General features: G+C 69.4%; 1 protein-coding gene across 13 annotated transcripts in view; it reads left to right on the top strand.

The window, feature by feature from the left end:
• Positions 1 to 14,506, top strand: part of KCNT1 (potassium sodium-activated channel subfamily T member 1) — a 49,180-nt gene that overhangs the window by 31,965 nt on the left and 2,709 nt on the right. For 9 of the 13 annotated variants that reach the window (XM_080668105.1, XM_080668098.1, XM_080668104.1 and 6 more), the window contains 19 exons: positions 861 to 1,025; positions 1,147 to 1,283; positions 2,154 to 2,217; positions 2,286 to 2,394; positions 2,700 to 2,808; positions 3,553 to 3,702; positions 4,196 to 4,428; positions 4,757 to 4,982; positions 5,636 to 5,741; positions 6,050 to 6,222; positions 6,750 to 6,821; positions 7,420 to 7,554; positions 8,006 to 8,117; positions 9,851 to 9,952; positions 10,341 to 10,424; positions 10,546 to 10,671; positions 10,908 to 10,928; positions 12,065 to 12,386; positions 13,697 to 13,759. In XM_080668105.1, coding sequence (XP_080524231.1) covers positions 861 to 1,025; positions 1,147 to 1,283; positions 2,154 to 2,217; positions 2,286 to 2,394; positions 2,700 to 2,808; positions 3,553 to 3,702; positions 4,196 to 4,428; positions 4,757 to 4,982; positions 5,636 to 5,741; positions 6,050 to 6,222; positions 6,750 to 6,821; positions 7,420 to 7,554; positions 8,006 to 8,117; positions 9,851 to 9,952; positions 10,341 to 10,424; positions 10,546 to 10,671; positions 10,908 to 10,928; positions 12,065 to 12,386; positions 13,697 to 13,759 — 2,509 coding nt within the window. Of the gene's footprint in view, positions 1 to 860; positions 1,026 to 1,146; positions 1,284 to 2,153; positions 2,218 to 2,285; positions 2,395 to 2,699; positions 2,809 to 3,552; positions 3,703 to 4,195; positions 4,429 to 4,756; positions 4,983 to 5,635; positions 5,742 to 6,049; positions 6,223 to 6,749; positions 6,822 to 7,419; positions 7,555 to 8,005; positions 8,118 to 9,850; positions 9,953 to 10,340; positions 10,425 to 10,545; positions 10,672 to 10,907; positions 11,428 to 12,064; positions 12,387 to 13,696; positions 13,760 to 14,506 lie in introns of all 13 variants that reach the window. The other 4 variants (XM_080668099.1, XM_080668103.1, XR_013960596.1 and 1 more) reach the window with 3 other exon arrangements.

The raw sequence follows: 14,506 nt of genomic DNA on the forward strand, positions 1-14,506 counted from the left end.
CTTTAGTACCTGTCGTTTTCCTAATTTAAAATATATTTTTTATTGATTTTTTACAGAGAGGAAGGGAGAGGGATAGAGAGCCAGAAACATCGATGAGAGAGAAACATCCATCAGCTGCCTCCTGCACACTCCCTACTGGGGATGTGCCCGCAACCAAGGTACATGCCCTTGACCGGAATCGAACCTGGGACCCTTCAGTCCGCAGGCCGACGCTCTATCCATTGAGCCACACCGGTTTTGGCGCGTTTTCCTAATTTAAAACGACCCCCAACACCGGAACCTCACATCCGGGAGGCGGGGCCAGGTGGGCGGGGTCCCAGACAGGCAGCCCCCCCATCGCCCACCTGCTGACGTGGGCCCACAGCCATGGTCCTGAGAGGGTCCCTTTGTGCCCGGAGCCTGGGTTCTTGGCGCTGTGGCCCGGGATTCCCTCGCTCTGTTCCTGCACCGCGGTCTCGGGCACCGAGGGAGGCCCAGCCCCTCGAGAGTGACACCCCGTGTCCGGAGTGCAGACCTCAACATCCACTAACGGCCACTTGGACTCGGCCTGGGAGCTGACGCGCAGTCTCTCGCCACCCCACCTGCCCACTGTGATGCCCATCCTGCCTCTGCATGGCCCCTGCGTGGCCGGTGGCACTCACACCCCCGGGTCCCAGTCGTGGTCGGGACCCAGCTCACCGTGGCCTGGCCGCCTCAGGCCCTGCCCTCCTCCCTGCCTCCCCGTGTCCCCGCACCAGCTGCCGGCCAGCGCCCGCCCGTCTCTGACATCACCATCACCCACAGCCGGGCCCCGGGTACCTCCCGGGCCCTCCCAGTCCCCCGGGCCCAGGCCCCTGCTGCTCACCTGCTCCCCCCTGCAGTGCGAGGAGCTGGTCTACCTGTGGATGGAGCGGCAGAAGTCGGGGGGCAACTACAGCCGCCACCGGGCCCAGACGGAGAAACACGTGGTGCTGTGCGTCAGCTCCCTCAAGATCGACCTGCTCATGGACTTCCTGAACGAGTTCTATGCCCACCCCCGGCTCCAGGTGCGTCCCGCCCGGGGGCCCACCCTGAGGTGGGCCTGGGGGACCAGGGGCAGCCGGCGATGTGGGCACAGGCGGGGCTGGGCTGACCCCCGTGCCCGTGCCCACACCACGCCGCCCGCAGGACTATTACGTGGTCATCCTGTGCCCCACGGACATGGACATCCAGGTCCGCAGGGTCCTGCAGATCCCGCTGTGGGCCCAGCGGGTCATCTACCTCCAGGGCTCGGCGCTCAAGGACCAGGACCTCATGCGAGCCAAGTGAGCCCCCGCCCCCCCCTCCCCCGCGGGCCCCAGCCCGTCTCCACGCCGGGTGCCGGGGACTGTCCCCCTCAGGTTCTAGGAGGGGCTCAGAGGGGACGGGGTGGGGGGGAGCGGCGTCACCGCAGTGCCCGGGGGACGAGGTGGCTGTGGGCGGGTGTCTCTAAAGGCAAGCTGACAGGGTGACTTGAGGAAAGACTGGGTTCTTAGATGGAACTTTCCAGAATGTGCCCGTGCCTGTTCCGGGACTTGCAGGAGTCTGACGCATCCTTTGTGGGGAAATGTGGGTTGAGGGGAGGCCCGGGGCCCCTCACCCGCCCGCCTCCTGGTCCCAGCCCCCTCCTGTCTCACCAGTAAAATCAGGCACAGGAACCAAGCCCCCCTGCCCAGAGATGTGGCAGCCGGACACAGTCTCCCGGGTGCTCCACACCCAGCTCCAGGCCTGAGGGAGAGACCGGGGCTGCCAGGGACTGGCGGGTTCCCGGTGATCCGTGGGGAGGGCCAGGCCTCTGATCTCCCCTGTCCTGGGCCCCTCCGCAGCTGGGGTTCCTCAGGGCTGGGGGTGGGGGAGGTGGAACTGGTTACAGGTCGCGAGACTTGGGCAGCTCACCCCAGGAGGGGACGGGCCGGTGGTCGGGGTCCAGCGTCTCTGCCAACACGTGTTCCCCTTCGTCCACCCCAGCCCCACCTGGGTTAGTGGGGACACAGAGGATGGGCCCCCGTGGCGGTCAGGGCCCTGACGACACGTTGTTAGCCCAGAGAGGTGGGGACCCGACGGGGCCCACCCCTTCCAGCCTCCGCCCGGAGCCCCCAACGCCGGGCGAGAGGGCGTGTGGCGGGTCTGGGCCAGCTCAGGTGTGTGCCCTGCAGGATGGACAACGGCGAGGCCTGCTTCATCCTCAGCAGCCGGAACGAGGTGGACCGCACGGCGGCGGTGAGTGCCCTGCCCCTGCCCCGGCCCCTGCTGCCGCCCAGCGCTGACCACACCCTCTCGGCCCCCAGGACCACCAGACCATCCTGCGAGCCTGGGCCGTGAAGGACTTCGCCCCCAACTGCCCCCTCTACGTGCAGATCCTCAAGCCTGAGAACAAGTTTCACGTCAAGTTCGCAGGTACTGACGGGGCCACGTGTGCACCAGGAAGCGTGCTCCTCCCCGGACTGGGGGGGCCGGAGCACGCCGAGCCACGGCTGGGGGACAGCGGGCACCCGTTCCCACCAAGGGCGGTGGAGCGGGACCCCATGCTGTCCTGCAGCAGGGGCTGGGGGTCAGTGAGGGCAGGAGCCCAGGGCCGGCGAGGCAGGTGCATCTGCTGAGCCTCTCCGTGGGGTGTCTGAGGGGGCACCTGGGGGACAGGTGAGCAGGGGATTGTGGAGCAGTGAGGGCTGGGGGGCGTCCACCGACCACCCTGCCCGCAGACCACGTGGTGTGTGAGGAGGAGTGCAAGTACGCCATGCTGGCCCTGAACTGCATCTGCCCGGCCACGTCCACCCTCATCACCCTGCTGGTGCACACGTCCCGCGGCCAGTGAGTGCCACCCACCCACCGCCCGGGAGACGAGGGGGGTGGGGAGGCCTGTGATGGAGAGGGGCGTGTGCAGCGGGCAAAGGTCTCATCTAAGAGGTGGGTGCTGTGGGGGAGATCACAGGTGTGGGGCCGGCTGAGGACACCAGGCCCACTCAGGATGCAGGGACCCTGAGCAGCCAAGTTGAGGGGCGGGGGGCGCCTGGGGACTGCTGGGGGCTCCAGGCTGGGCCCATCGAGAGCAAGAGGGTGCGGTGGCTGGGGGGCGTGGTGGCCAGGAGAACTGCACTTGGACCCAGTACCGGCTGGCAGGGCCTGGTTTGGGGGGATGGGTGTGTTTGGTTCGCAGTACCTGGCGGGGGTAGGGGTGGGGGTGGGGGAGATCCCAGCTGAGCCCTGGGACAGAGCAGGCTGCTCAGCTGTCCTTTCTTTGGGGAGACCAGACTGGGGTCCCCCTGACAGGGGCCTGGGCTTGTTATGGGATCTGAGCAGCCCTGGGGCCGGGCCCAGGCAGGGGAGGAAGATGCGGGTCTGGGAGGGCCCATGGCCGTGGAGGCCAGCCTTGACCCTGAAACATTTCGGGGTCCCCTAAAAATCCTTGTGTTTACAGCTTTAAAAAATTAGCCAATTGACCCTTCAGGCTTCTGAGGCCCAGCCAGGCAGGGAGGGGTCAGGGGTCTGGGTCAGGGTCAGGCTGGCCGTGCTGGGGTGAAGAGCGGCTGACCACGGTGTCTCCCGCCCACGCAGGGAAGGCCAGGAGTCCCCGGAGCAGTGGCAGCGCATGTACGGGCGCTGCTCCGGCAACGAGGTGTACCACGTGCGCATGGGCGACAGCAAGTTCTTCCGGGAGTACCAGGGCAAGAGCTTCACCTACGCCGCTTTCCACGCGCACAAGAAGTAGGCTCCCCGGGGGGCGGGGCGGGGCTCCCCGTCTCCGTGGGTCCCGGCAGGGCGGGGCCTCGGGGCTGGAGGTCAGAGTCTGCATTTGGCCTGGGTCCACCCCCCACACGGCCTCCGCTTTCTGACCTCGGGTCATCGGGTCGAGTGCGAAGGGAGGGGTCCCGCACTGGAGGGGAGGGCCCCCAAACCCTGGCCTCCGAGGACCTGGCCCTGCAGAGTGGACTAGAGGCAGGCCGCTGGGTGGGGCCTTTTCGAGCCACGCCCCCTGTACAGTATTGGTGGGACCTGACGAGCCCCACCCCCTGTGTGGTATTGGTGGGACCCGGTGGGCCACGCCCCCTGTACGGTATTGGTGGGACCCGGCGGGCCACGCCCCCTGTGAGGTATTGGTGGGACCCGACGAGCCCCGCCCCCTGTGCGGTATTGGTGGGCCGTTGAGCCACGCCCCCATGCGTTGTGGGTGGGGCCCACGAGCCACGCCCCTCCCCAGGTATGGCGTGTGCCTGATCGGGCTGAAGCGGGAGGAGAACAAGAGCATCCTGCTGAACCCCGGCCCGAGGCACTCGCTGGCGGCCTCCGACACCTGCTTCTACATCAACATCACCAAGGAGGAGAACTCGGCCTTCACCTTCAAGCAGGAGGAGGCGGGGCGGGGCCTCGGGGCGCCCGGGCGCGGCCAGGCCTCCTCGCACCTACCTGTGCACAGCATCATCGCTTCCGTGGGTGAGTTAGGGCCTGGGCCCCGCCCCCTGCCCCGCCCCAGCTCTTCCAGGCCTGGGCCTCCGTGTGCACGTCTGTCCAGGGGGCATCCCTGCCGCCTGCGGGGCCTTCTCTGGTCGGTGTCCGATGCCTGCAGGGCGGAGGCCACCCTGCACCGGCCCTCGGCCCCTTGTAGGGAGGGAGAAACAGGCTCAGGCCCAGACCCCCTGGGGTGGCGCAGGTGGGCGTGACCCTGGGTTTCCCGGCCAGGCTGTGTCCACTTCCTGGGGAGACCCTGCCCCCTGCAGAGCCTGGGGGAGGGCGTGCCAGCCAGGTCGCCCCTCTGTTCCAGGGACAGTGGCCATGGACTTCCAGAACACAGAGTGCCAGCCGGCCCAGGGCGATGGGAGCAGCAAGCTGGCGCTGCCCACGGAGAACGGCTCCGGCAGCCGGCGGCCCAGCATCGCGCCTGTCATGGAGCTGGCCGACAGCTCAGCCCTGTTGCCCTGCGACCTGCTGAGTGACCAGTCGGAGGACGAGATGATGCCCTCGGAGGACGAGGGGTTGTCGGTGGTGGAGTGAGTGTCACCGTGGGGCAGTGGCTGTGAGGTCGTGGTGCCCAGGGAGAGGCGGCAGCAGAGGTGGCACGGGGCTGGCACCGTTGCTGTGTCGCACCTCCCTGTGTGCTCCGAATCCTGGCTCCCAAGCAGCTTCCAGGGGCCCCGCAGAGCCACGGGGGCCCCAACACCCAGACACCACGCACGGCCCCCTCGGGGGGCTCCTCGGTATGGTGTGCAGAGGCCACAGACGGGAACCTGGGCCCTGGATGAGGTTCCGTCCAGGCCTGGCCGCTGGCCCAGCTGCCGCTGCTGTCCTGCCTGCTGTCCGTCTGTCCTCAGCTCGGCCACTAGCCGGGGTCGGGACAGACAGGCGGTGCCCTGACAGCAGGGTCATGGCCAACTGGCCTGAACGTCCATTCCTCCCAGCCGCGCCCTCACCGTGGCCACTCTCCGCTCCTGGCCTTTGCTGCTGGGTGCAGTGTGTAAGGACACTGGCCAGCGGGGTGGGGGCAGAGCTGGTGGCCTCAGGGAGTGGTGACCAGGCTGCCGGCAGGCTCGTCTGTGGGTCTGGCGCTCTGGGTGGTCGCTTCTGCCGGCCGGGAGGGTGTGATGGAGCTGGTGGTCCCGGGGGAGCGGGGCAGGCCTTGCTGAAGCGCCCATGTCCACCCCAGGTATGTGAAGGGCTACCCCCCCAACTCTCCCTACATCGGCAGCTCCCCCACCCTGTGCCACCTTCTGCCCGAGAAGGCCCCCTTCTGCTGCCTGCGGCTGGACAAGGTAGGTCCCGTCCCGGCCGTGTGACTCCACAGACATGACGGCAAGGACACGTGACGGGGACGACCTCGACCCCTCACACCCACTCACGACCTGGCCCTCCCGTCCTTCCTGGACGCCGTTCCCATCCTAGAGGCGTGTTTTCCCCGATGGCAGTTCACGCACCGACGTCAGGACACGGTGTCTGGCCCCTGAGCCGTTCCCAAACACGCGTGGTCCGATAGTCCTCCTTGTCCTTGACGGGCCCGGGGGGCGGGGGGGGGTCCCGGGAGCCCGGCCCGGCCGCAGCGTCGGGTGCCCCCTTCCCACAGGGCTGCAAGCACAACAGCTACGAGGACGCCAAGGCCTACGGCTTCAAGAACAAGCTGATCATCGTCTCGGCGGAGACGGCGGGCAACGGGCTGTACAACTTCATCGTGCCGCTGCGGGCCTACTACCGGTCCCGCAAGGAGCTCAACCCCATCGTGCTGCTGCTGGACAACAGGTGGGGCCCGCCGAGGGCGCGGCCAGCGGGGGGCTGGCAGAGGGCATGGCCGTGGGAAAGCACCCGGCTCCCCACCTGTAGCCGCCCCGGCTCCCCACCTGCAGCTGCCCCGGCTCCCCGCCTTCAGCTGCCCCGGCTTTCCACCCCAGCGCCCCGGCTCCCCGCCTTCAGCTGCCCCGGCTCCCTGCCTGCAGCCGCCCAGCTCCCCACCCCAGCGCCCCAGCTCCCACCGGTTCTGGCTCCCGCACCCTCTGTCCCGTGATACCTGTCCGCCTTCTCTCATAGCTTCTCGTGTCCCTGTGCCCCACCCCCCCCCCATACACAACCGTGAGCCCCAGGAACTCCCCAGGCCCGGGTCCAGCTTTGGTTGTCTGGCTGGGCAAGTCCCCCAGCTCTCCCCGGGGCCTCGGTTTCCCCCAAGAGAAATGACCAGCCCACTGGCCTCTAAAGGCCCCCGGCCCCCAGGAGCCCTGCCCTGTCCAGTCCTGCCCCCAGGACCGCACCCGCAGGACCTGCTGTCCCCCCAGGCCCGACCACCACTTCCTCGAGGCCATCTGCTGCTTCCCGATGGTGTACTACATGGAGGGCTCCGTGGACAAGTAAGGCCTGGGCCGGGCACTGCCTCAGCAGGACCCGCCCTCCCGCCCCTCCTGCTCCCAGACCCCACCCTCCCCTCCTGATCACAGACCCTGCCCTCCCCTCCTGATCACAGACCCTGCCCTCCCCTCCTGATCACAGACCCCGCCTTCCCCTCCTGATCACAGACCCCGCCCTCCCCTCCTGCTCCCAGACCCCGCCCTCCCCTCCTGATCACAGACCCTGCCCTCCCCTCCTGATCACAGACCCTGCCCTCCCCTCCTGATCACAGACCCCGCCTTCCCCTCCTGATCACAGACCCTGCCCTCCCCTCTTGCTCCCAGACCCCGCCCTCCCCTCCCCTCCTGCTCCCAGACCCCTCCCTTCCCTCCTGCTCCCAGACCCCTCCCTTCCCTCCTGCTCCCAGATCCCTCCCTTCCCTCCTGCTCCCAGACCCCGCCCTCCTGCCCCTCCTGCTCCCAGACCCCGCCCTCCTGCCCCTCCTGCTCCCAGACCCCGCCCTCCCCTCTTGCTCCCAGACCCCGCCCTCCCCAGGGGTGGGGAGGCAGAGGGGGCCCAGGTGCACCCAGGGCATACCCACCGCAGTGTGGCTCTCGCCAGCCTGGACAGCCTGCTGCAGTGTGGCATCATCTATGCGGACAACCTGGTGGTGGTGGACAAGGAGAGCACCATGAGCGCCGAGGAGGACTACATGGCCGACGCCAAGACCATCGTCAACGTGCAGACCATGTTCCGGTGAGGCCTCATGCGCACACGCAGGGTGGGTGGCCTGCCCACCTGGGTTCCCGGGGCCCTGAGTCCCCACATTCACACCCGGGACCCTGGGACCCCCTGAGCCCCTGAGCCCACACCCGTGACCACAGATTGCTCTGACTCCCTTCCCTACACCCATAACTACAGGCCCCCCCTGAGTCCTCTCCTCAATCTGTGAACCCATGGTGCCCCCTGAGCATCCTGACCTGTGACCCCAGGACACCCCCACGCCCTCCCCAACCTCACCTGTGACCCTGGGACACCCCCATGCCTTCCCTAACCTCATCTGTGACCCCGGGACACCCCCACGCCCTCCTGACCTCACCTGTGACCCCGGGACACCCCCACGCCCTCCAGACCCCACCTGTGACCCCGGGACCCCCGCGCCCTCCTCGACTGTGACCCACCCTGCCCTGAGCGCCTGCCCCCACAGCCTCTTCCCCAGCCTCAGCATCACCACGGAGCTCACGCATCCTTCCAACATGCGGTTCATGCAGTTCCGCGCCAAGGACAGCTACTCTCTGGCTCTTTCCAAACTGGAGAAAGTGAGTGCCCCTCCCCCGCCCAGCCTGCTGAGCCGCCAGGTGCAGAGCCTGGCCCAGCACCTGCCCTCCTCTGACGGCCCCCGTGAGGCTCGGATTGTGTGGCCCCGAGTCTTGGAGACCTTGGCGGGGCGCAGACATCAGCCCCCATCCTGTTAGTGACCCCGACACAGGTGACCCTGAGTCTCATTTCCTCGGCCTAGACACGGCCCCGAACCTGAGACGTGTCCATTCTGTGAGCCTCCAGCAAGTGCGCGTGGTCATCTCCACACAGACCAGGGGCCGGACCAGGGAGGGAGGAACTTGCCTTAGGTCACGCAGCAGAGCAGTGCATGCTGGGGCCAGCCCTCTGCTCCTCCGGCTCTGGGAGGGCATCAGCCCAGTGGGTGTGGAGCCAGGGGCATGGGGACCAGCCAGGGGCAGAGGGACCGGCCAGGGGACAGGAAACAGCCAGGGGCAGGGAGACCGGCCAGGGGCATGGGACCGGCCAGGGGCATGGGACCGGCCAGGGGCAGGGAGACAGGCCAGGGGCAGAGGGACCGGCCAGGGGACAGGAAACAGCCAAGGGCACGGGAACCAGCTAGGGGCCGGGAGCAGCCAGGGGCAGGGGCACAGGCCAGGGGACAGGGGACCGGCCAAGGCAGGGGGACTGGCCAGGGGCATGGTGACCAGCCAGGGGACAGGGGCCAGCTTGGGGCATGGGACCGGCCAGGGGCATGGGACAGGTCAGGGTCAGGGGGACCGGCCAGGGGACAGGGAGCAGCCAGGGACAGGGGGACCGGCCAGGGGCAGGGGGACCGGCCAGGGGCAGGGGGACCGGCCAGGGGACAGGGGCCAGCTTGGGGCAGGGAGCAGCCAGGGGCAGGGGGACCGGCCAGGGGACAGGGGCCAGCTTGGGGCAGGGAGCAGCCAGGGGCAGGGGGACCGGCCAGGGGCAGGGGGACCGGCCAGGGGCAGGGGCCCCAGCTCTGCAGGTGTCGTCTGGTGCATTCGCTGACCCTGGCCCCTCCCAGGCCCTGCTCAGGACAGCGGCAGCATCGCCCTCCACAGCCGGGGTCAGGGCCGCCTGCTAAGGTCCAGGTTGGCCGGTGAGACCAGGGAGCCGGCGAGTCACCACAGAGGAGGCCCCAGACAGCACCGTGGTCGGGAGCAGGTTCCCTGCTGGCCCAGCTCCCCTGCCTGGGCTCGCTGACCCCGGGCCACACAAGGGCGACCCCAGCCCTACCGCCTGCCCAGGCCGGGCCTGCTCGTCAAGCAGGCAGAGGGACAGCCTGGAGCGCCATCGCCTAAACCGGGTTGGACAGGAAGCCGGGCAGGCGGCCCCTGGAGGCCTCCCCTCAGCGCCCAGCAGCGCCCCTGCCCCCAGGCCCCTGCAGGACGCCTGCGGCCCCTCAGGACTCCACCCCTGAGACACACCCAGGACGGTCGCTGAGGTCACTAAGGATCGCAGTGGTCACAGCAGAGCAGTAACCCGGCAGGGCCCTGGGTGACGGCCTCGCGTCACGTACCCCAGCCCCCTTCTCCCCACCGTCCCCCATCTCTTCGCTCCCCCACAGTGTGACCAGTGGGGACACGGAGCCTGGTGCTCAGGGCTTGCTCAGCTGCTGGTGCATGTACTCATGCACACGCGTGCATACCACACACCACGCACGGGTGCACACCTCCCACACATGCCTGCACATGCGTGTGCCCCTGGGTCGAGGGCCCCAGCCCCGCTGAGCCGCCCTTTCCCGCAGAGGGAGCGGGAGAACGGCTCCAACCTGGCCTTCATGTTCCGCCTGCCGTTCGCCGCCGGCCGCGTCTTCAGCATTAGCATGTTGGACACGCTGCTGTACCAGGTCAGCGGGCAGAGGCAGGGAGGGCCCGCGACGTCATGCCTGCGGCCCCGCAGCCCCTCTCTACGGCCCGCTGAGTCCCGCCAACGTCTGTCCCCGTTCTGAGCGACCCGCCTCCCCCTAGGCCCCCCCCACCCTGGGTGCCCGGGAGGCCGACTGGCCCTGGGTGGCTCTGGCCCCCGTCCCTGCCCAGCCCCAGTGGGGACTCGCCTCCCAGGTCCCTCTGACCTGTCTGACCAAGTGAATGAGGGACGAGGCCAGGGAAGGCCTCCGCGCAGTTGGTGCTCGGGACGGGCACGAGGCTGGGCGCCTGGCAGGCGTGCTGGGAGACGGGTCCGGGTGCGGGCGCAGGCGCTGCGGCCTGGCCTCACCTCGCCTCCTCCCCCCGCAGTCCTTTGTGAAGGATTACATGATCTCCATCACCAGGCTGCTGCTGGGGCTGGACACCACGCCCGGCTCCGGCTACCTCTGCGCCGTGAGTGACGGGGCGGGGGGGGGGGGCGGGCTGCTCTCGGGGGCACTGCTGGTACCCCCTGGGCAGCACAGGGCCAGGCACCTGCCCTGCGCCCGCCCCGCTCAGGCGCCCCCCCTTGCAGATGAAGATCACGGAGGCCGACCTGTGGATCGGCACCTACGGCCGCCTCTTCCAGAAGCTCTGCTCCTCCAGCGCCGAGATCCCCATCGGCGTCTACCGGACCCAGAGCCACCTCTTCCCCACGGAGGTGCGTGGGCGGGACCGAGGAGCTGGACAGCCCACGTCTCTGAACTCAGCCGTCTCCATTGTAGTTTGGGGGTCCAGCCCGTGTGCCCCATACGTGGGGTCCCTGGCGGGGCCCCTGTGCCTCCCCAGAACCGCAGTGGGCAGCCTGCCCTGCAGATGCTCATGCGGGGCTCAGGCAGAATTGGGGGGAGGGCACCCCCAGGTACAGGTACCCAGGCTGCCCGATTTCCTTTGCAGCCCCACGACCTCAGAGTCCAGGTGAGCAGCCCCTTCAAGCGTAACCCCGAGGCGTCCTGCCGTCTGCGGAGTCCGGCCTGAGCCGACCCACCTGGCGAGCCAGACCCACATGGCCCGGGAGGTGCAGGCCCTGAGCAGCACCAGCTGGTCCTGGGACGTGCTGGCCACGGAGCGGCTCCGAGCTCAGGGCCTCCCCCTCCTGGGCAGATGGGGAAACCGAGGCCCAGGGAGGGAAGCCCAGGCCGCCGAGCCACACGTGCCACCTGCATGTCATGCCGTGGCCCCACCCTGGCGGGACCTACCCTCCCTGCCCAGCCCCCTGCCTCGGAAGGTGCTGCCCGGGTGGGGGTCCCCACATCACCCCAGAGCCCCACGGGCCACTGAGCCACACACCGTCCACCATGCTCTGGTTTCTCCTGCCCCACAAATTGGAGAAACTGACGCACAGAGAGGTGGGCCCCTCCATGGCAAAATCAGGACATGCAGGGCCCAGGCGGGACCCTGACACGAAGGCCCAGAGGTGAGGGAGCTGATGGCGGACAGGCCTGCAACCAGGGCGGGACCTGGGCCTCGGGCTTAGAAGGGGGCTCAGCCTCGCTCCCCCACATGGAGAAGGAAGGCACTGTGTCCCTGGGCCCTGCGGTCCCCCACAGGAGGCTGGGACTGTCCTCCCATCAACCAGCTGGCTCCCCAGCTATGCCCACTCCCCGGCCCTGCACCCCCTCCCTGGGTTCCTCGTCCCTCCCTCGCCCCACACCCCCTCCCAGGCCCACACCCCCTCCCTAGCCCCGCACCCCCTCCCGGGCCCTGCACCCCCTCCCAGGCCCTCACCCCCTCCCGGGCCCTGCACCCCCTCCCTGGGTTCCTCGTCCCTCCCTCGCCCCACACCCCCTCCCGGGCCCTCACCCCCTCCCGGGCCCTCACCCCCTCCCAGGCCCACACCCCCTCCCAGGCCCTCACCCCCTCCCGGGCCCTCACCCCCTCCCTGACCCACACCCCCTCCCTAGCCCCACACCCCCTCCCGGGCCCTCACCCCCTCCCTGGCCCACACCCCCTCCCAGGCCCCGCACCCCCTCCCGGGCCCCGCACCCCCTCCCCGACCCCTTGCCCTCTCCCTGGATCCTCACTCTCCAGCTCTCACTACACCCCTCGGCCAGTCCCAGGTCTCGGTGAGCATGGAGGACTGCGAGGACACGCAGGAAGTGAAGGGACCCTGGGGCGCACGGGTGGGGTCTGGCGGCAGCACCCACGGCCGGCACCCGGTTGGCAGCGACCAGGCCGAGCACCCGCTGCTGCGGCGCAAGAGCCTGCAGTGGGCCCGGAGGCTGAGCCGCAGGAGCTCCAAGCAAGTGGGCCGGGCGGCGGCCGAGAGCATCAGCCAGCAGCGCGTCAGCCTGTCCCGGCGCTCCGAGCGGCAGGAGCTGTCCGAGCTGGTCAAGAACCGCATGAAGCACCTGGGGCTGCCCACCACTGGCTACGGTAAGACCGGCACGCCGCCACAGCCTCCCTCCCATCCACCTGTCCGTCCGTCCGCCTGCCGGGCCCGCTCCAAGCCGCCCCCCACAGGCTGGTCAGAGCCCCCTGAGTGGGGGGCACAGGCCCTCCCATAGCTGGTGCCGCAGCCCAGACAGAGGGCTCGCCCCCTCCCCCTGGGGCCTCAGTTTCCCCCTCTATAGCAGAGGGGCAGGAGGCAGGAGGGGCGGGCCAAGCTGGGCGCCCTGAAAGCCTCGGGCACAGGTTGGGGTTGGGGACCGATTGGCACCCCCGGCCAGACCCACAGGCCATCAGCAAGGCAGGGGCCACTGTGTCCTCGCGGAGAACGGACGGGCAGGGGCACCCTCGCCCAGCCCTCCATCAGCCGGAGCTTGGGCGTCGGGCAGCTGGGCGGGCGGCCGCAGGACCTCTGCCCTTGTCCTTGTGGGACCCACTGCAGTTCTCACGGCACAGCCACCCCTTCCCGCTGCGTCAGGGTGACGCCGCCTTCGTCAGCAGGTCCAGGCCCCCCCTTCTTGGTAGCTTGTTTTGGGGAGACGTTTGTGAGCGTCACTGAGAACAGGCCTGGGTGGCCCCGCTGGCTCAGAGGAGAGCAATCCTCTCTCTCCCTCTGGAGACGCTGCCTCTGCTGATGGGGCCGAGGGGCCCGGCTCCTGCCTGTCCACTCCCTGGGCTGGCCCAGCTGCCGGCCTGCGTTGGGTTCCATCGGGGCCTCTGCACTGCTCGGGCCCAGCTCCGTCCTGCTCCCCACCCTGCTTCCTGCCGTCCGCCTCCTGGGTCAGGGCCCACGAGCCCCTTCCCAGTGGGATCAGCTGGCTCAGGCCTCGTCCGGCATCGCCCAGGGGTCACTTGGGCCAGGCTGTCCACTGGTCGTGCAGCCCTGGGCCTGTGGGGGACGCGAGGTCAGGGTCTGGGGGACAGGTGACCCATCGGGGCCTTCCCAACCCTGCCCCCCACTCCCAGCCGCAGTTTGCCTGTCCCCTCCGCTGTCCCTGCCTGGCCGGGAGCGTCACCCCTTCCCGAGGAGCACTGGTGCTGAGTGGGGTGTGTGGCGGTCACGGCCCCGTGGGGAGTGGCAGGTGGAGATCCTAGCCGCCACCCTCGACGCCCCGCCTTGCAACCCTGCCACACACCGAGCTGGCAGAGGAGCCGACGTCCACTCGGTTCCGACTCGCTTCCCAGGCGGCCGGCCTCCCGCGTGACAGCCGGCTGCCCCTCCCCGCTGAGCCGGGCCTGCTGCTTGCTGACCTCTCTCTCTCTGTCTCTGTCTGTCCCTCTTCCTGTGTGTTCCGTAGAGGATGTAGCAAATTTAACAGCCAGTGATGTCATGAATCGGGTAAACCTGGGATATTTGCAAGGTAATTCTGCTCCGGCGGACGGACGGGGCCGCCGCCTTGGGGCACGCCCACCCTCTGCGGAAGGGCAGCCTGGTGGCCAGCAGGGGGTTAGGCCACAGGGAGGGTCCCTGCAGGCCGGCCTCACGCTCCCAGGCACCCACTGCAGGGACCTCAGCAGCCCTCCTCCCCCAGCGGCAGCTGCTGGGACTGGCTCCAGGGTCCTGGTTGGTCCGTCCCGGACAGTCCCCCCCGGCGCGTCCGTCCCTCTTCTTGTCTAAGCATCACGTTGCGCTGACCTCGCGGGCGGCCCACCTGGCCTGCAGCTGCCCCCTGGGCCCCCGAGTCCCCCAGGTCTCTCTGGGAAGCATCCAGGTGGATGGTCCCAGGCCAGGGTCCCGCCCTCGTGCTGGACGTGGTGAGGCCTGGCCGTGGGGCCAGCTCCCCCCGAGACTCTGTGGGCCGCCCACGCGGGTGGAGGGCTGACGTCCTGCCCCGAGACCCCGGCCACAGGCCTCGCCGTCCAGTCCCCTTCCTTCCTCGGGGACTCGCTGTGGCCCTGGGGCGGCCCTCCATCCAGGGGTGCCAGGAGCTGACAGGCCCAGGGATGGGGCCTCCGGGCCGGCGTTGGCACCACAGGTCGCGTGCTTTTCCTTGTGCCACCCTGACCGTGCTCCCGGGAGCCCCGCAGCCCCGGCCTGTGTCGGCTCCCACAAACGGGGCTGCGTCCCCCGCCCCCCCACTTCCTGCCGAGGCTCCCTGGGGTGGCCG

This window comes from Plecotus auritus (genome assembly GCF_963455305.1).
Source record: "Plecotus auritus genome assembly, chromosome: 5".
Classification (NCBI taxonomy): Eukaryota; Metazoa; Chordata; class Mammalia; order Chiroptera; family Vespertilionidae; genus Plecotus; species Plecotus auritus.